Source organism: Festucalex cinctus, chromosome 1 (genome assembly GCF_051991245.1).
Source record: "Festucalex cinctus isolate MCC-2025b chromosome 1, RoL_Fcin_1.0, whole genome shotgun sequence".
Taxonomy (NCBI): Eukaryota; Metazoa; Chordata; class Actinopteri; order Syngnathiformes; family Syngnathidae; genus Festucalex; species Festucalex cinctus.
The window spans coordinates 11,357,309-11,378,328 of NC_135411.1; the positions used below are offsets into that span (position 1 = coordinate 11,357,309).

Consider the following 21,020-nt stretch of genomic DNA (forward strand, 5'->3'; position numbering starts at 1 on the left):
TTGTGCAAAAACATAAATAACCGTTTGAATAATCGTGATTTCAACTATTGCCAAAATAATCCTAATTATTATTTTTCCCATAATCAAGCAGCCCTACGTCAAAGATCCATTTTTACTGGGCTGGCAGTGAATGAGTTAATAAAGCTATTTTAATATTTTCTTTTTACAAAAAATGTGACCATTCCTGCAGGGTTTCACAAACTTTGATCAATGTATATTTATATATTTTATATATATATCCATCTATCCATCCATTTCCTTGACCGCTTAATCCTCACAAGGGTCGCGGGGGGTGCTGGAGCCTATCTCAGCTGGCTTTGGGCAGTAGGCGGGGTACACCCTGAACTGGTTGCCAGCCAATCGCAGGGCACACAGAGACGAACAACCATCCACATGCACAAGCACACCAAGGGACAATTTGGAGTGCCCAATTACACGGGGAGAAGATGAAAACTCCACCCAGGAAGGCCGGAGCCTGGACTCGAACCCGAGTCCTCAGTACTGGGAGGCAGATGTGCTAACCACCCGTGCCGCCCGAATAGCAATGTCTACGATGAATATTTCATATGCCATGCTGAAAAAGACACCACAAGTCCACCATATTGGTTTGAAGCAGCCATTTTAGGGTAATTTTGATTTAAATTTATGATTGGTAGCCTCTGATGTAATTCTTTGAAAGCCAGTTTGACTTAGCTGCATAACATTTTGTAGGAATCACTGTCATGAGTAAAGCAAAAAAAAAAAAAAAAAAAAACATCTCAAGAAGCCAAGCCGAAAAAGACACAGGAGGTCAATTTGGATCTTTTGGGGTCATTTTGGCCAATTGCAGGGGTCCTTCGAAGACAAAATCCTTGATGTGTCACCAAAAAACACACTCAAAGTTACTTTCCCTTGTAAACATGAAAATGATCTTCAGCGCATGTTATGAGTAGATCCACAAAAACACATGGGAAGTCAAACATTTTGGTTTGAAGCAAGCATTTCAGTGTCATTTAGGAAATTTCCAGTCCTTCTTCTCTATGAACTCCTTCTTGCGATTTTATCTGATTGCCACCAAATTCACCAATAACAAAATTGTGAAACATTTCCATCTATGTCACTGATTGTTGAATGTGACAACACATTTTACAAGCATTCTTAGGCTAAACATTCGCAACGCATTTTGGGCGTGTCGGCGAACGAGACCCCTCAAGTAGCGCGACGTGATTCCCGATGATTCCCGAGCGGCGAGGGGGGCTGGGCCCGGGGAGCTGGTCTAAGCCGGAGAGAGGGGTGTTTATTTAAGTTTTTCGTCTCCTGACTCAGACAGACTGCAGCGGATAATGAGAAACAGATCTCTGACGGAGAGGAGAGGGAGGGAGGTAGGGGGGCTCATAAAGTGGGAACGGGGGAGAAGAAAAAGAAGGAAGGAGGGGGACGGGTAAGGGGCGGTGAAGGAAGAACGACAGCCAAAAAAGGGGGGGAGTGATGCGTTCAGGGCCCTGGCGGTCACACGGCAAACTTGATGAGAGGAGGAGGATGTGAGTGAAGTCGGGGGAAGAGGGCGGGGGGTTCTGATGATCGACATGCAGGGTGACCCTATGGGGACCGAGCGACGGAGGCGCAGAACCCACCCAGAGGCAATTAAGGGTAAAGGACGACAAAAATATTTCATCAACTTCTTTTTCCTCCCTCCTCCTCTTCCTCCTCCTCCTCCTTTTCCGAGTAGCGCGAGGATGAAAGAAAAGACTGACTGGGACAAACAGGAAAAAAAAACTTTAGTATAAGCAAGACATCAAGTTTGAAGAAGACCTTTGGAAAAGTTCTTCCAAGAGCGGAGGTGGTTTGCGTCATGACGCGCACTTAAAGGACAGAAAGCCCCCTTCCTCTTCCTCGGAAGAAAAGAAATACTTTTTCTTTTGGGAAATCTCCTCGCCGATGGGGGCAGCGCCGGGCTCCGGCTGGGAGGAGGGCGAGTTCGAGTTCAAGCTGGTGTTCGAGGAGGACGCGCCGCGGCCGGAGGAGGAGGGTTCCGGCTCCGGATCCGGCTCCGTGGAGCCCACTGACAGCAGCAGCAGTGTGGGTCAGTCACAAGCGCTTCGCGTATGTGAAAGGAGATCTCGCCGGGAGGTCTGACATGCATGGGAACATTCGTGCATGCGTGTTTGTATACAAGTGTGTGTGGTGGACTTTACGTGTGTGCATGCAGACTCAATGTGGTTCTAATCAGGCGTGCGTGCGAGTTAACAGCTGCCATGTGGGAAGGAACCTCCGCACGCTCGCCCCCCTCCCCACACCCATACAAATACAGTGGTGCCTTGAGATGCAAGGTTCACTGCCATCATGCAGTGCTCGTATCTCAAATTTTTGCTTAGAAGGATGTAAAAAAAACAACAAAAAAAAAACAAAAAAAAATTGGCTGTACTATGCCATTACTCAAAGAACTGGTAAGCAGGGTCACTCGTTTCGCAAGACACCACTGTACAGTGTTACCTCAACTTTGAGTGACCGACTTGTGAGTTTCTTAAGATACGATCCACGCTGGCAATTGTTGCTTTTGAGTTTCGAGCAAAAATTTCGAGTTACGGGCACTAGATGTTGGCAGCCAACTTCACAATAAGTACTTTGGCAGTCAGGAAATTCTAAAAAAAAATGAGGGCACTCTCCCACTTGAAATGTACCGTAGTTTAAAATTTAGCTTCAAAGTTTAAAGCTAAACATAAAACAAACCTTAGCACATTAAATTAACGTTGTCTTAGAAAAGGATACTAGCTTAATGCTAACACACACAGCAAAATGCCATAGATGGGCCAATGAAACTAAAATGGTAAATGGGCTGCATATTATATAGTGCTTTTATGTACACCATATGGTGCCAAAAAGCTTTACAAAGCCTCATATTCACCCATTCACACACCAGTGGTCAGCTACTGCCATGTCGACTGGGAGCAAATCAGAGTTCAGTGTCTTGCTCAAGGACACTTCGACATGGTCACCAGGGGTGAGGATCAAACCCACAACTTCACTGATGGCCACTCGACCACTGAGCCATGCCACCTCTAACTAGCATCCGTGTTGCGCTTGCCCGAAGCCAGCTGGGATAGGCTCCAGCAACCCCAGTGACCCTTGTGAGGAGCAAGCGGTTAAGACAATGGATGGATGGATGAATTATGTTGTTAATGGATGGGGCTGGTGTGCAAGGTCAGGAAGCTTGGACTAGATATCATAGTCTTGCTCGCCTCTACATGGTTTGGACTCTAGTACCAGTACTCTTGAGAGGGGTTGGATTCTCTTCCACTCTGAAAATGCCCATGGTGAGAGGTGTCGAGTAGGTGTGGGCATACTGTCTGCCTGTTTGGTGCCTTTATGATGTGGTTTACTCCGGTGGACTAGAGGGTAGCCTCCTTCTGCCTTTGGGTTGGTAGGTCCTGACAGTTGGAGGATTGGTGGTCGTTGAGGCAAAAATCTGGGCATGGGAGGAGCTCAGCGAGGCCATGGAGAAAGACTTCTGGTTCGTTTCCAAGAAATTCTGGTCTGGCGTCTCAGGAGGGGAAGCAGTGCATTGTCAACACTGTGTATAGTGGAGACGGGGCGCTTCTTATCTTGACTCGGGACGTTGTAAATCGATGGGGAGAATACAGTACTTCGAAGACTACCTCAATTCCACCAACACACCTTTCAGTGAGGAAGCAGAGTCTGGGGTGTCTAAAATGGGCTTTCCTATCTCTGAGGTGGTAAAAAAGCTCCTTGTTGGTAAAGCCTCGCAGATGGATGAGATCCACCCGGAGCTCTTAAAGGCTCTGGATGTTGCATCTTGGTTGATACTCCTCTGCAACACTGAAATCAGGGACAGTACATCTGGGTTGGAAGACCAGGGTAATGTTCCCCCTTTTCTAAGAGGGACCAGAGGGGGTTTTCCAACTATAGGGCGGCCACGTTCCTCAGCCTCCCAGCTAAGGTCTACTTGTATTCAAGGATGTTGGAGAGGAGGGTCAGTCGGTAAGTCGAATCTCTGATTCAGGACAAGCACTGTAGTTTTTGTCATGGTCCGTGGAACAGTGGCTCAGCTCTACACCCTCAGCAGGGTCCTCGAGGGTGCATGGGAGCTCAGCCAACCAGCCTACAAGTGGTTTGTGGACTTTGAGAAGGCATTCAACCATGTTTCTCGTCAGATCTTCTTTGGACCACAGTAGTGTCGGATTTGTTTCCATTGAGGGTTGGACTCCATCAAGGCTGCCCTTTGTCACCGATGCTGTCCATACAGACAGAGTTTCTAAGCACAGCTGAGGCGGTGAGGGGGTTCCAGTTTGGTGACGTCTGTATTGCAGCTATGCTTTTTGGAGATGTGGTTCTGATGGTTTCATCAAGCAGTGATCTTAAACTCTCACTGGAGCGTTAAGCGGTTGGGAAGAGAATGAATCTCTAAAAATCTGAGACCATGGTCCCTAGTTGGAAAAGGGGGGAGTGACTTCTCTTTCTTCTCGGGGATGAGATCCTGCTCCTGTGAAGGCATTCGCAATTGTGTTGTTCGCAATTGAGAGAAGAATTGAGCGAGAGATTGACAGGCCGATCAGTCCAGCAGCTGTCGTGATGAGGATGCTGTATTGGTCTGTTGAGGCAAAGAATGAGCTGAGAGGAAAGGTAAAGCTCTCCATTTACCCATCGATCTATATGTTCCTACCCTTTACCAAAGGTCATGAGTTATGGATCCTGACTGAAAGAACAAGACACCTGATGAAAGCAGCCGAAATAAGTTTTCTTCGCATTGTGTCCTGGCTCACCCTTTGAGGTGAATGGCTCGGTGGACCAGGAGGGGCTTAAAAATATAGCTGCTGCTCCTCCCCATTGTGAGGAGCAAAATGAGGTGGCTTGGGCATCTGGTTAGGATGCCTCCTGGACACCTTCATTTTGAGATGTTTCCTGTACATCCCTCCGGAACAAACCAGGAAACGCTGGAGAGACTATGTCTGAGCTTCTCTATAAAAGCTGCTGCCCCTATGACCTGACACCAGATAGGTGGAAGAAAATGGATGGATGTCTGGATGAATACAATTGAGATATCATTGTTTTGAGTTAGGAGCATGGTCATAGAATCATTTAAGCATGTAGTTCAAGCATTTCTGTTTTTTTTCCTTTTTTTTTTTAAAATTTTTTTTTTTACCTGAAACGTTCCAGTACTGCAGCAGCGTTAATGACTTGGAAATATTGTTATTGCCAGGAAACATTTTTCTTTTTCCCCACTTTAATTGAGTTGATGCTGTGCGTCAATGTTGCCCCCCTCCCCCACCCCCCAAAAATGAAAATAAAACGACAGGAAGTCATAGTGTGAATAATCACCATTAGCAGAAGATAATTAGTGGTAGTCGTGCGGGCCAAATGTACCTTTCAACATTTTGTGAGTGCTGTGAGTCTTTGTTGTCAGGGCCCAGAAAAAGTGGTGTATGTGTGTGCGTGCGTGAGTAGCGGCTATTGAATAAATGCTTTCCATATGACTATGCAGAATTATGAGAAGGGCCTGATTATTTATGGGACATTTATACTTATCTGATAAAATGAAGTTTGACATGGGCAGCCAGATTTTGGGGCTTTTTTGCACTATAAAAGTATTTCCATTAAATATATTGTATACTTAATTGCGGGGATTGAGCAACAATTTATTTTTTTGCCATTTATTCTTTTTTTTTTGTACAGTTGGATTTAACAACCCCAAAAAACAACTACAAACAAGTTATTTTAGCATAAGGATGAGCTGTTGGTCAAGAAATAGTAGACTAGTGTGCATGAATAACCAACAAAAATTGATGATCAATGCCAAAGTCTGTTTTTATCAAAACACACATATTAAAATATGCAAACCGGGTGTTCTACGTTTGCCTCAACATTATTAGGCATACTTCACAAAAATTATATTAAATATCTAAATAGACAAGAGTGTATAAACTTTCTAGGTTTCCTTCAGAAATCTTAGATACAGTAGACGGCACTAATGTAAGCAAATTGGTAGTGCAGCAAGATGAAAAATAACTACAAAATCTGACAATTTTGTTTTGATCTATTTTTGTTCAGATATTAGATAGCTCGATAGATATTAGTTATCCATCCATCCATTTTCTGAACCACTTGCTCCTCACAAGGGTCGCGGGGGGTGCTGGAGCCTTTCCAAGCTGGCTATGGGCAGTAAGCGGGGGACACCCTGAACTGATTGCGAGCCAATCGCAGGGCACACAGAGACGAACAACCATCCACACACACAAGCACACCTAGGGATAATTCGGAGAGCCCAATTAACCTGCCATGCATGTTTTTGGAATGTGGGAGAAGACCGGAGTACCCGGAGAAGACAGATATTAGATATTAGATATGATTATAGACATTAGCTAACTGCTGGCGTGCTAATTGCAGCAATAATTGGTGATCACTATGGACTAAAAATGACTGCTTCTATTTGGTTAGCATGCCAATTCCAACATTGCCGGAGCATCATAGGAATGTCTTATGTGCTATTATTTCACATTGTGTTGAATACTACAGATAATTTGAAAACATAATGGAATAACACAATTTAATAAACACAAATGTGTTTACTTTAAACAGATTGTTAGTTTGTTAGCATGGTAACTTCCACCCGTTGTCACTGCAGCACAATAACAATGTGTAAAAGAAAATGATGCATTAAATCATATTGTTTGGCTATATGTGAACGTTCATATATGTGAACATTTTGTAATGGATGGCTTGAAAATGTACAAAATGCACATTTCACTTGAAAAGGCATTGCTAAAGATGCTAACAGTGCGTGAGTCGCTCGTCTGGCAACAATTAACTTCCAGCAAACCAAGTGAAATTGACGCATGGCTAACGATGATGGAAATGGATACAATGGCCACATAATGATGTTTACAACATTCAATGGACATATAATGAGGGTTTCTCATGCGGGATGTTGCTGAGGCAGTTTCATGGTTTGGTTGAAAAAATAAAAAATAAAAATATATATATATATATATATATATATGTATATATATGTTTTCTTGCTCTGTTTTCTGATGACCCTATCCAATAATCAGTTACAGACGGCCACTGTGCCACCTCTCATGCGGAGCGCTCCCCAGTTAGCATCCCCAGCCCGCCACCCTCGGTCAAACAGCGGGCCGGGATGCATTCCCCACCTCCACGGAGAGCGCCAGCCAGAGAATTCAGCGGGACCTATGAGAGCTTGCCGGCCCGCTCCGTTCAGGTAAGAAAACTTAGCAAAAGTTCATTTATAAAAAGAGAGGAGTTAAAGAAAGTACCTGCTAGGTTTCAGAGTCCCGCGTGGTGGAGTGTCCCAGCATCCAGATCACCACCATTTCGCCCGAGGATGAGCCAGCACCCGCACTCTCCTGGGATGTAGAGAGCGGCAGTAGGTGGGACCGGGAGCGCCTCTATCTCCCCCTGATGGACCCTTTCACCTACCGAGACAGGTGCCCCAGCTCACTCAGCCCCAGCCCTGCCTCCAGCCCCTCGTCCCGTGGCTGGCTGAGCCCGGCCTCCAGCTGTGATTCCCTGTTGGTGGAAGAAGACGAGATCAGTGAGGCCACGCTCCATTTTGGGCTCTCACCGTCTTCCCGGCCAACTTCGCCGGGCGGAAAGAAGCGGAGGAACTCGCCTCTAGCATCCCCTTGCTCGTCTCGCAGGGGTAGTTACTCAGAGGAGTTGCAAGGAGGTGTCACGGAGGGGGGAGACTCTGGTCTTCCGTCACAAACTTCGCCAGGCAGCTGTGAGCTCAGCGTTCCACAGAAAACGAGGAAGACATCTATGGATCAGGTAATGGTGGCCACATAATTAAATAGTTGTAGATTGCCTAACCGTTACCAATGCTCAACCCTAAAAATACCCAAAACCCTGAGGAACCCCAACGTGAACCCAAAACTCAACCCTCACCCTAAGACCTGACACTCACACACACCCACGCACGCACACACACCCCCTAACCACAAACCCTGCCCTACCACAACCCAAAACCTTGGGCCAACCATTTGCTTACCACAACCATAAAACTTGACTTTAACACTAGCCCAAAACACTAAACCTTGTCATAAAGCCAATCCAAAGCCAAAACCCTGAGTCTAATGCCTAATTATTACCACTCAAGGTACCTCACTCGCCTGAAACATAAACCAAACCATCTGTTTTTAGAACCAAAATTCCAAGATTTTTGATTCCACCTGGGATACATCTAAATTCAACTTCTCATTCTCCGCAGTTGTCTCCAAGGGATCAGGAGCAGGCCCCTGGGAAACAGCAAGCAGAGACCCTGCAGACCAGGAGAGAGCCCCCCTCGATGAGTATGGACTATCTCTCGGTTCCCCCTGCTCTGGCCTGGGGCCGGACCCGAGCCAACGCCCACAGTCCTCTCTTCAGGCAAGGAGTCATCAGGGGAAACCCTTTATCTCTCCCATTTCACTTAAACCACTGTTTAACATGACGTCTAAGGGGTGTCAAAATCTGAGGGCTAATGAGCTACTTTACATGTCGCCAATGAAACCTTGTCATATAAACGTGTGCAGGTCCAATGCCCTGCCACCGCTTGACTGGCCACTGCCCTCTCAGTTTGACCAGTACGAGCTACGTATCGAGGTGCAACCCCGGCCACACCACCGAGCCCACTATGAGACTGAAGGGAGCAGAGGAGCCGTCAAGGCCACTCCGACCGGACATCCGGTTGTCAAGGTGACACCTGTAGGGGCGCCGAAAGGAGGGCAAAGTGGTGATGACTCTAAGGGTCGATGATGACAGGGCCAGTTGTAGCATTGAAGCAGTGTTGGAAACTTTGACTTTGTCTCCCTCTATAAAGCAGAGTTCCAAAATGAACTTTAACCATAATTATTATTTCCTTTAAATCACGAAATCCCTGGCTGCGCCGCTAGGCACCATGCACAGATAAAGACTGCAGAAAAGAATTTTACAATTTCAATATTTTTGGGCACGTAATATGTGACACATCAGCTCAGTTTTGGTTTAATTACTCTACCCGTCTCTCTTTGCAGCTGTTTGGATACAAGGAGAGAAAACCGCTTTCTCTCCAGGTCTTCGTGGGAACCGCAGATGACCGCTCCATCAGGCCACACCCCTTCTATCAGATACACAGGTACTATGAAGGCTCTCATCTCATAAATATTCTTTGGAGATGACCAAAAACTAAATATCAAACCACGTAACAACGATGGACTTTAGTTGTTCTCAAGGTTTTTCCGCTTTTCAGAGTGACAGGGAAAATGGTCGGTACCACCAGTCATGAGAACATCCAGGCAGGAACAAAAGTACTAGACATCCCCCTCAACCCTGAGAACCACATGACTGCCCTGTAAGTAGACTGAGATTATGTTTGAGAGATGATGGTGTTGACAATCACGTTCTTAAACACTGCAGTATCGACTGCGCCGGGATTCTCAAGTTGAGGAACTCGGACATTGAACTGAGAAAGGGCGAAACCGATGTCGGGAGGAAGAACACGCGTGTCCGCTTGGTTTTCCGCACCCACCTCCCTCTGGCACCCCCTGCTGCCCCCCCTGGTCGGGTCCTGGCCCTGCAGGTGGCCTCACTGCCCATCGAATGCTGTGAGTGGTCGCTCCTATGTGGCTGCCGGCAGTAAAACACAGGCTTGATTTTGTCTTTTGTCCGTCGCAGCCCAGCGGTCAGCACAGGAACTGCCTGTTATCGAGTCAGTCAGCCTCACTTCTTGTTCAGTAGAGGGTGGGGAGGAGCTCTTACTAAGCGGCACCAACTTCATGGCTATCTCTAGAGTTGTTTTCATGGAGAGAAGTACAGGTGAGCAGAGCAACATTTCCATTGTTTTTAGTATCCCAAATGATTGACAATTACTTGATGATAGTTTTTGTTGCTGCTCCGTCTCTCAAATAATCAGATGGTAAACTTCAGTGGGAAGAGGATGCCTATGTGGACCGTGACAACAGCAATGAGGTAGTTCTTGTGGAGTTTTCTGTCTTTAATTCACTCACCTCATCAGATGTTCACAAGCTGTGGACAAGATCACGGAGGAAAGCGTAAATAGGTTTACTCTGCAGGGTGTCTGGGCTTTCCTTTAGGGTGAAAGGTTCACTTATTCAAAGGGGGCTCAGTGTAGAGCCACTGCTCGTCCACATCGAGAGAAGGAAGATCCAGTGGCTTGGGCATCTGTTTGAGATGCCTCCTGAAAACCTCCCTGGTGAGGTGTTAGTTGGCACGTCCCACCAGGAGGAGGCCCCGGGAAAGACCCAGGACTTGCTAGAGTGACTGTTTCTCAGCTAGCCTGGGAAAGCCTTGGAATTCCCTTGGTAGTGCTGGATGAAGTGTCTGGGAGAGGAAGTCTGAGCTTCTGTGCTTAGCCTGCTTCCCCTGCAACCAACTACTATGTTTAACTTGGTAGGATGGATGATTTCACCTTTCATTCAGCAAATGTGTCGTTTCTTCCATTAGTGTTTGCTGTGTGTGAGGGTGCCGCCCTACTGCGACCTGTCCAGCACTCGTCCAGTGTCGGTCAGTCTTTACGTCTCCAATGGGAAGAGGAAAAGGAGCAGCACTCATTGCTTTAAATATGTCCCCAGTTAGTATTAACATCGTAAAATGTTGCTGCAGGTCTTGTGCTTCAATATTCTTTGTCGCTTTTCCTGCAGTCATGTTCAAGGAAGAGGACCCGCTGCTGCCCCGGCCCCAGGCGCCACCTCTGGATGCAGGGGTGGCGTGTTCTTCGGTGGGGGGTCAGTCCAGAATGAACATGAGGTGCGACCCCATAGCAGAAGAGCAGACAGGCCTGGGCTTTCACCTGTCCTCTTACCAATCCCCCTACTCCCCTCCGTGCACGAGCGTGGCTTATCAGGAAGAGTACAGCGCTGACACTATAACGGAGGATCCTGGAGGGATGGGTCCCACCGTGTCTGAGCATCACCCCAGCTTTGAGAACCTGGAGCTGGGTTTCACCGAGCTCCTTCCACCTCTGTACCTCCGCGGTCCACAACCACCGTCCCCGTCCCCGTGGCTAGACTCACCCTACCTGTCCTCCTCACCCTCTCCCTCCCACTCCTCTTCTCTTAGCCCTTTTCCAGCTGGCAGCCCTATCTCCTCCTCACCTCTGCCTCCTGTTCCCACCCCACCATACCCCCACTACACTGCTTATCCTCAGGAGATGCGTCCCTCCCCTCCAACAAACCAGAGCGCCTACCAGGACATGTGCTCAGTGCCTTACTCCCACTATGAGAGCTGGGACCCTCCGGGAAGGGTTCTGGGTCTGGGTCAGGGGGACGAGAGAGATGCCAAGATTCAGGAATGTCCACTGGAGTTCACCAGCTCCACCACCATGCATCCCATCACATTTGAGGAAGGTGAATGAGCTGTTCTCAATTTAAATGAGAGACACTCTCATTTGATTATATTTTTTCATATATATATATATATATATATATATAAATGATTATGACTTAAATGTCAGATTGGATTATATTACTTTTAGTATGGCCCTGATAGTCCTTTGTCTGACATAGTGACTATAAGCCAATAGATAAACTATCAATTCATGACTACTTTTTTGTCATTCTTGATTGACAGTGTCGGAGTACATCGGGCAAGACTTGGAATCTTACCGGGTCGCCTCACACACGGATGAGCAGGCACAATGATGATGTCAACTTTCAGGATCAGTCCTTTCGCCATGCACTCACTATTTAGCAACTTCCTGCGCCACTTTTCCTTTTTCATTGCTGGGAATTCACATTTCTTATGTGATTATGGCCATAGGTTATGTGTTCTTGTTATGTTATGTGTCATATGTTCTTCATTTTATATAAAGGGAAAGTATTTTTTCTTTGCAAATAAATTATCTATAAAAGCGAGTAAAGTCTTTTTTTCTTTTCTTAAAAACGACATCGTCATGGCTACCTATTGGAAAAGCAAAATTCCTGGCTTGTTCAAACGGGTCAGTGTGTGCCTTATGTGCTTGCTATTATGTAATAATTGTGTGTGTCTGTGTGTGTGTGTGTGTGCAACAGGAAGCTTGGTGTTTCAATCACAACTGCTACCCTTAGGGCAGTACAACTCAAATGTGTCACACTAACGTAACGCAAGCATACTGTACATATCAGCAGCATTAAAGGCGTAGTCAATTTGTATTGCATCCACCCGCATTTATCCATCTCAATGGGTGGCCATTTTGTCACTTGCTATCAACTGAAAATGACATGACAGTTGCTCAGGGCTCAGGTAATGACCAATAACGGCTCAGATTCAGAAAACAGGTGAGTGGTGATTAGTCGTCGTCTGTGCCAAGCAACTGTCATTTTGAGTCGACAGCAAGTGACAAAATGGCCACCCCCTGAGGTGTTTTTTTCTACTTAGTCCACAAATGGGACATTAATCAGAATGCCGTGTTCAGACTATTGGGGGAACATACAACATATTGAAACGAAAATTTTTGTGCTGACTAAGATTTTTATCAATCATCCACTTAATACTTGTGGAAATAACAATTGAACTTGACCATCTTTTTGATTCTATATTCTTAAAATGATCAAACTTGGACGCCATTGGTATAGGCAAATAGCAATTTTGCGGTGCTCATCCGTCTAGGGTACGTGCTTCCTGTTGAGCTCATTTAGGCAAATTCCAGTCAGCGCCCTGGAGTTCGCCCAAAATTGGCTCCTTCAAATCAAAACGTCTGGCTTCCTGTTTCATTTCAAGCCTGTGTATAACTTTAGTTTTTGTTACCGACAGTGAAAAACGTTTTGACATACAAATTAAGGGCTACATAGCTGCCGTAGGAATGGAATTCTCTCATATACTGAAGAGTTGGACCTCCTATTTATTTAGTGTGTTTATTGTATGTGCTTGTTATAATAGCAGACGCTAATCTGCAAATTAAACAACAATGCAGCTCTACTTAGCTTTTAGCGATAGTGGATCCATTTCATTCGAGCGCAGCCTGAGATTAGCGGTTTCTTCACCTGGTACTAAGTCATGGACAGATACTGTTTTTTAATTGAGGTAAAAAAAAAAAAAAATAATAATAATAATAATACAACGTTTTAGGTCACGGATGGCATTCAGGAATGCTGCTCCGCAACATACAACAACAACATACATCCTTATCTTTCAGTTGATTTGGTCCGATGTATTTCTTTCAGCATGCTACTTGTACGACTTGGACCAATGACTGTACTGCACAGTATTACTTTTGTATTCAGAACGCTTTGGCACCATCTTGTGGCATTTTAGGGCATTTAAGGATGATCACAAAAATACAGATAGCCGAGTTCAGTTTTTCAGTGAATAATAGAAGATAGGATTAAAAAATGCATATACCGGTAGGTGACTTCATGGGATTACTGTACTTCCTGTTTTTAATTTGATTGTTTGGTATTCCTAATTCCTCGCCTGAAACTTATCATACACATATTTACTGTTGGTTTACGACTGCTTTCCTCAGTTACTGATCGACTGCAACGCGTTCTCATTTACAAATTCAGATTACATTCCCACCAGATAGTTATTCATATTGTCTTCAACATCAATTTATACTGTATATAAAGGCCTTAGTCACCGATTAGCGTAATAAGTTGAGCAAGAACACTGCCATGGGTAGAATAGAATTTAAATGTTGTCATTGTCGGAGGAAGTGTACACGCTCATGTGCATGTCGCAGCATGTTTATCTGTGAGTGTATGTGTGTGATTCACTTTATGATGGAGCACCATGACGTGTAAAGTCCCACAAGGGAACAGACGGAGCACGGAACAAGACAAGTGGAATATTTTCATATTTACAAACAATTCGCTTCCTGGAAAGGTTAGTAACGCTCATCAGAACACTGCGCACCAACATATATATTGTTTATATCGCTTTAAATGTTTGCTACTCTGACTTGCTTTTTAGTTGTTTTTACCATAACTTTTGGTTTCTGATTAAAGTTATTTTTCTGGAATGAAGATGAGTTAAACTTTCCACAACCTATCGTGACCAAAAATGTATTGTTAGTATTTTAAAGTGTCACCACTGCTACAGTGTAGTGTAGTCTATGTAGTAACAGACATTCAAGTGAAATGTGCAGAGCTGCGTGTTTTAGCACGCCAAGCTAAACCAGTTGGCTTTACACCCTGGGTGAATATTTGTGATACTGCGTCAGGCTGGTGGTTTGTGTACAATAAACCAATCAACAAGACACAAAATCTCAGATTTCACTATTTAGGATAAAAATAAAATAAGTCTTGCCACTACACAAAACAAGTTAAAGTTAAATAAATAAATAAATAAGTAAATAAATAAATAAATAAAAATAATAATAAAAAAAAGGCTGTCAAATAAATTAAAATAAATAAAAAAAAAAAAAGTTAAGAACCACATCAAGAATCAAGTCAAAACACTGTCAAAAAACCCAAGAACAATTTAAAAAAAAAAAAAAAAAAAAAAAAAAAAAAAAAAAAAAAAAAAGGAAATGAGTCAACAACCAGTTTAAGTGGTCACATCAAATGAGCCAAGTCATAAACGAAAGTTGAAAAAAAAAAAAAAAAGTCAAAACCATCCCAAACCACAAGCCAAAACCCATATTTGGACAACAAATTAAGATAGACAAGAATCGAATAAAACCAATACAAAAAAAAAAAAGTCAAGAACAATAAAAAAAAAAAAATAATAAAAAATAAATCAGCAAATCAATCTAGAACCACGCTAACAACCATTTTTGGAACCAAGTCAAAAACCACAACAGCCACAGCCAATGAGCCATGACAGAACCAAAAAACACCAAGAATCAGTCCAAAAAACAAACACAAAACTCTGGTAAGCAAAAGGGGCACATTTATAACAAAGTTAATAAATAAATAAATAAACTGTTAAAAACACTTGACAACATCAGTAAATCAATCAAGAACCATGTCAACAACTATGTCAAGAACCAGACAGGAATTAATTTAAGAACCAAGTTTGAGAACATTAAGAGTCGAACCATTCAATAGAGCTGTCGCTATCAAATATTTTTAGAATCGATTATTCTATCAATTAATCAAACAGATTTTATATTACACTAAAGTGTTAGTGTATCACAAAAGCATTTTCCCCCAGTGGCTGTTTATTAACCAGAAATGGTTAATAAGAAATGGCTCTAAACGATTACTCGATTATTAAAGTACAGTAGTTGTCGATTAATTTGATAATCAATTACTTGTCAATCGATTAATTTTGACAGCACTACCATTCAAGGACCTTGTTAAAAACCAAAACTAAAGTCAAAAATCAAGGGAGGAACCATATAAAAACAGAGAAAAACAAACAAAATATGGTCAAGAATCATTGAATTAATGAAGAACCAGTGAAAAGAGTCAAAAAGCATGTCAAGAACAATATCAAGAACCAGTCAAAAAAAAATGTCAAGAAATAGTGAATCTGTCAAGAAGCAGTAAAAAAAAATGCTAGGGAAAAAAACAACAACACAAAACAAGTCAAGAGCCACGTTAGAACAAGTCAAAAACCAATTCAACAACATCAAGAACCAGACAAAAAAAAAAAGAACAACACCGAATAGAAAAATACAAGACAACACAGTAAAAAGCCCCCCCAAAAAAACAGCCAAGAACCACAGAGAGCAAGAATGATTAAGTCAAAAACCAAAAACAGTCACGAACCAAGCAAAGAGTTAGTCAAGAAAGGGGCATGTGATAAGTAAAATAAGGCCACTAGCTCACCACCGTGCTGTATCTCCTCTCCATCCAGCATGAACAATCTGAGTGAGGTCCACAGGCGCTCCATGCTCGCAGACGAGAACCCCGAAGACGGCAGCGTGGTGAGCAACGACTACTCCACCACGGTGGGCGCCCTCATCCTGAGTTTGGTCTTCCTGCTGGGCGTGCCCGGCAACCTCTTCATCGTGTGGAGCATTATGGCCCGCGCCCGGCGCCGCTCCGTCACCACGCTGCTCATCCTCAACCTGGCGTGCGCCGACGGCTTCCTCATGGCGCTCACCGTCTTCTTCATCGTCTACCTGGCCAAGCAGACGTGGGTGTTCGGCACGGCCATGTGCAAGGGTCTCTTCTACCTGTGCAACGTCAACATGTACGCCTCCATCTTCCTCATCACGCTGATGAGCGTGCACCGGCTGGTGGTGGTGGTGCTGCCCCGCAAGACGTCGGCCAGGATCAGCCGCAAGGTTGTGCGCCGCGTCATTTTTGGCATGTGGCTGCTGGTGGCCATCAGCGCGTTGCCCTCGCTGGTGTTCCGGGACGTGCGCGAGGACAAAGACGAGCGGAACAAGACGCGACATGTGTGCGCTCCCAACCACACGCTGCCTCGATACGTAAGCGTCCCTACAACTAACATGTTTCTTCGTCAAACTGTCAGACAATTATGTCTTTGTTGAAATTGGCCTGTTTTCTAATCATTAAAAATTAAAGGCCAAGTCTGCCGGTTTCACTCAGGAAAATGCACTTTTTAAATACAGGATTTAAACAAACAAACAAACAACTTCTCAATTTACAGATGTGGGCTTCTCTTAATTTCTAGTGGTGATTTTGTCCTAAACAATCACCCCAATGTATTTTGCGCACAGACGGATTTTTTTTCTTTTTCCCTCACTCATTCACACATGTAAGCTTCTGTGAGTGAGTGAGTGAGTGAGTGAGTGAGTGAGTGAAAAAGGAAAAAAAATCCGTGCGTGCTTTCAAATTGCCGCGGGAGTGACGTCACGCAGCCGACACGCCACCCCCCGCTCTGCGATTGGCTGGAGGGGTGTAAACACTGTCTTTCCACAGAAACGTCCCGCTGTTTACAAAACAAACACAAAATGGAAAAATACAGGCTGGTGGCGTGTGGGTTTAGGACAAAATCACCACTAGAAATTAAGAGAAGCCCACATCTGTAAATTGAGAAGTAGTTTGTTTAAATCCTGTATTTAAAAAGTACATTTTCCTGAGTGAAACCGGCAGACCGGCCCTTTAAGTCTTCGATTGACATAACATACATTAACGATTTATCTTCGATTAACCTTCCTGTTATGTTTATTTGAGAGGATCAACAATAATGTCCCTGGGTCACTTTGACCCGGAGCGTGTTTCGTCATCCAAATGTGTCAGATATGTGCAATTGTGCATTATCCAAATTCAATACTTCATTTTAACCAGTCTTTTATGTCCATGTCTCAGGAACAGCAATAATATTTCCGGGTCAAAATGACCCGGGGGTGTATTTAACTATCCAAAAGTGTCATAAACACGTTTTGTGTAGACACAAAGACAATACTTAATTTCAGACGGTGTGTTACGTTTGTTTATTTGGATTAGTAATAACATTCTGGGTCAATTTGACCCGGGGTCATGTGTAGTTATCCAAATGAATCAGAAATTATTTTTGTGTGTGTGTTATCCTGCTTATTTGCTCCCAAAAACATATATAAACGTTCTATTTTAAATATTGCCACGGTCCCAAAAACTTGTTTGTTTGGTTTTTTTTTTTTTAATGTTTTTTATGCTAGAGCATACAGAAGGCTTTGATGCAGCCTCTGACCTGAAGAAGTCTCTTAAAGCAATTTTAGTTATTGCAAAAATGGCCAGTATGTGTCAGCAGAGTATAGGAGATCAGCCAGGGCCATGTTGCAACAAACTCTTTTTGCCAGTGTTTTCAACAGGTTTGTAAATAATGATGAAACTTAGCTATATTCTAATGATAATTGCTTCAAAACTTAAACAGATACAAATCTACTTTTTTTTCCTAAAGAAAGAAGAGGCTCTAATCTTTCTTTTGGTAGGTTCCATGTTTTGATAGCAATAGAACACAATATTCTGTGGGCCTTGCAAAATCAGTCAAAATACAGTAAAACAAGAGCAAAGGGGGTTGCAATATTAATAATACTGGGTCATTTCGACCCGGATTTGGCTTAATTTCAAACATTTTTTTTTTAAATCTCTCTAACTCCATCACTAACAATTTCAGTCCATATTTCCTCTCACACATGCTGCAGATTTTTTTTTTAAAGTAAAAAACATGTTTAACAAAAATGTGTACAAATTCAATTTTAATTCATTATGTTTATGTATTAAGCCAAGCAGAAGTCTATCCTGAAAAACTACTTTCAACATTTACTTATCTTTCAACTTTTTTCTGACCAATAACATAACAGGAGGATTAAACACGTATTTATTTATTTTTTTTAACGTTTAGACAATTTTCTTCTGACTTAAACACAATCTAGTCATTTTAACAAACTACCAGACACAATGACTGTCACTGTTTACAGGTGAGGTTTCAGTACTCACTCGAGACAGTGCTGGGCTTCATTCTGCCTTACGCCGTCATCATCACGAGCTACGTGCTCATTATAAGACGCCTGAGACAGACCAGGTTCCGGCGGAAGGTCCGCAGCGAAAAGCTCATCTTGGCCATCGTGGTGATGTTCTGCCTCTTCTGGTTGCCGTACCACGTCATCAACATGATACAGGTTTGCCTCGTAGCTCTTGCCTCGTGATGGTCAACACCTCAAAGGCTCATCTTTTGAGCGAACACTGAATATGTTTTGATCTGCTCCAAGGTGGCAGCTGAGTGGTACTCTGAGGGATCACCCAGACGAGAAATGTGAGTATAAAAAAACTGTTGCAAATCGATTCTGTGTTTCTTTGAGTGAATGAATCGAAAACATGTCTTTTCTCAATAGCAACGACAAGTCAAGTGATAAAAAATGTACTTGTTTCATAATGTCTTGTTATGGACCAAACTAGTCACTGGATCACACTTAATTTGGTTGTGGATTTTATGCATTGTTAATGTGAAATGTACAAAAGAGTGTTAGAGCCAGTGAAGAGGGGGAAAAAAGGGTTGGCACGATTCTCATTTTGTTCTCAGAATTCTGACCTTCCTTCCTTCCTTTAGTCCTTCCTCTGGTCTCTTGATGTCTCCCTACCTTGTTGGAATTCAGACGTATCTGGGGACAGACTTTAAAGTGAGAAATCTGACTTTAATCACTGAATCTGACTTAAAAGTGAGAATTTTTACTTTAGTCCCAGAATTCTGACTTTCTTTCCTTCCTTTAATCCTTCCCCTGGTCTCTTGATGGCTTCCTAATCTTGTTTGAATTCAGATGTATCTGGGGACAGACTTTAAAGTGAGAATTCTGACTTTAATCACAGAATCTGACTTAAAAGTGAGAATTTTTACTTTATTCTCAGAATTCAGATTTTCCTTCCTTCCTTTAATCCTTCCCCTGGTCTCTTGATGTCTCTCTAATCTTGTTGGAATTCAGATGTATCTGGGGTCAGACTTTAAAGTGAGAATTCTGACTTTAATCACAGAATCTGACTTTAAAGTGAGAATTCTCACTTTATTCTCAGAATTCTGACTTTCCTTCCTTCCTTTAGTCCTTCCCCTGGTCTCTTGATGTCTCCCTAATCTTGCTGGAATTCAGATGTATCTGGACTGACATTAAAGAATTCTGAGATTAAAGTCAGAATTCTGACTTTAAAGTTAAAATTCTGACTTTGTGACGTAGAGCTATGAATTGTGAGGGAAAGTCAGAATTCTGAGAATAAAGTCAAAATAAATTCAGAATTCTCACTTTAAAATCAGAATTATGACTTTAATGACTGCCAATCCTGACAACTTTTTTTTTTTCTCTTCACTAGTCCTAATCCTCTTCCGTAAATGTTTTTGAATAAAGGACTTGATTTAAAAAAAAAATATTTTTATTTTTTTTATTTATTTCCTGATTATGTAACACCAACACATCTAGTACATTGCTCCAGATCCTGGTTGGCAGTCAAAGTGTTTTCACAAGCATCCAAGAATTTAGCCTTGGACAAGTCTAACAAATGGTTAGTTCCCTATCTAATACTGTCAACAAAACAACAAACAAAAATTGAATACAATAATCAATTTACTCCCTCCAACTAACTTAATTTGCATTTGTCAGAGTATTTAGACTCCCTTCCTTAACATCAGTTAGCTTTTGACCAAGTGTGCCGCTTACCTTTTGACCTCCTGACTCAAGCAGCTGTATCTTCCCATAGCCTGGACCACATCTACAAGTCGAGTCGCGCCGTCACGTCAGCCCTGGCCTTCATCAGTAGCTGCGCCAACCCCGTCCTGTACACCTTCGCTGGCAAATCGTACATCAAGAAGAACGGCTTGGGCTTCATGGCGCGCCTCTTTGAGGGGACCTCTCTGGACCAGACTGCCACCAAACGGGGACAGGACGTGACGCTCAGCAATGTGGACTCTGGCACGGCCTCATCGTCGGCACAAAATGGACGATGAAGAGCCCTGAAGGAACTGATGTGCTTGAATGGAGAGCACACAAATGAAAATGCATGTGGAACATGTAGACATTTGGTTATGGAATGATAACCTATTAAACTGACTTTTTTTTTTTTTTTTTTTACTTATTTCCACCTTTTGTGTTCTATAATCCATGCCAGAGAGTGCCAAACAATGACAGGCTAATTAGAGACTCTTACCCTAGATGGCAGAAGATACACCAAGTCAGCTTTGTGTTTACCTGAACTGCCCCACATTCAACACATATTGAATTTGTGTGTAAATACATTTTAGTATATGTTGAATAGAGTAGCTACTTATGACATTTGTTTAGCAGTGTGCCGAGATATTTTTGTAAATGTGCCATGGCCCAATAAATATTGGGAAACCTTGCTGCACTAAACACCGACTGGACAATGTAGCTAATCAGTCAAAACAAAACCGACCATATGAATGGTCCATTTTCAGTGAAAAGGTCAGACGGCATAACAGGTTCCGGTCTCACTGTTACAAGATGCCGGGACGCCACTGAAATGGAAGAATAACCGTATATTTGCGTGTAATATAAACTGGAGTTGTTTTAATAGGTACATTCATCTTCCAAACCGCTTATACGGTGCAGTGGGAGAACATTTGCCATCTACTTAAATTCTTACTGCATTATTTTTTTGCAGTTTTACCCACTTAATGAAAACGGTAATCAAGGTAAACAAAAATGCAAAACATGAACCCTTTAATGCTGAAAACGGCTCAATGAGTGAACATTGTCTTTAATTTTCGGG

General features: G+C 43.1%; 2 protein-coding genes across 2 annotated transcripts; both read left to right on the forward strand.

Moving 5' to 3' along the window:
• Positions 1-1,696: 1,696 nt before the first annotated feature.
• On the forward strand, positions 1,697-11,840 carry nfatc4 (nuclear factor of activated T cells 4). Its single transcript, XM_077516131.1, has 13 exons — positions 1,697-2,062; positions 7,047-7,216; positions 7,279-7,785; positions 8,225-8,382; positions 8,529-8,691; positions 9,009-9,109; positions 9,224-9,325; positions 9,391-9,578; positions 9,649-9,789; positions 9,887-9,942; positions 10,438-10,564; positions 10,635-11,339; positions 11,563-11,840. Exons 1-13 carry the CDS (start codon positions 1,918-1,920, stop codon positions 11,631-11,633), a joined length of 2,634 nt encoding a protein of 877 aa, XP_077372257.1. The 5' UTR covers positions 1,697-1,917; the 3' UTR covers positions 11,634-11,840.
• Positions 11,841-13,693: 1,853 nt separating this feature from the next.
• Positions 13,694-20,641, forward strand: LOC144015799 (leukotriene B4 receptor 1-like). The gene is made up of 5 exons (XM_077516144.1): positions 13,694-13,794; positions 15,715-16,294; positions 18,230-18,430; positions 18,521-18,564; positions 19,992-20,641. Exons 2-5 carry the CDS (start codon positions 15,716-15,718, stop codon positions 20,236-20,238), a joined length of 1,071 nt encoding a protein of 356 aa, XP_077372270.1. The 5' UTR covers positions 13,694-13,794; position 15,715; the 3' UTR covers positions 20,239-20,641.
• Positions 20,642-21,020: the final 379 nt, after the last annotated feature.

Excerpts from the sequence above, each read along its gene's own strand:
- LOC144015799 (XM_077516144.1), top strand. The coding sequence starts at position 15,716 with ATGAACAATCTGAGTGAGGTCCACAGGCGCTCCATGCTCGCAGACGAG. Across the intron at positions 16,295-18,229 it reads ACCACACGCTGCCTCGATAC|GTGAGGTTTCAGTACTCACT; the intron begins GTAAGCGTCCCT and ends CACTGTTTACAG. Across the intron at positions 18,565-19,991 it reads GGATCACCCAGACGAGAAAT|CCTGGACCACATCTACAAGT; the intron begins GTGAGTATAAAA and ends ATCTTCCCATAG.
- nfatc4 (XM_077516131.1), top strand. The coding sequence starts at position 1,918 with ATGGGGGCAGCGCCGGGCTCCGGCTGGGAGGAGGGCGAGTTCGAGTTC. Across the intron at positions 2,063-7,046 it reads TGACAGCAGCAGCAGTGTGG|TTACAGACGGCCACTGTGCC; the intron begins GTCAGTCACAAG and ends TCCAATAATCAG. Across the intron at positions 7,217-7,278 it reads TGCCGGCCCGCTCCGTTCAG|GTTTCAGAGTCCCGCGTGGT; the intron begins GTAAGAAAACTT and ends AGTACCTGCTAG.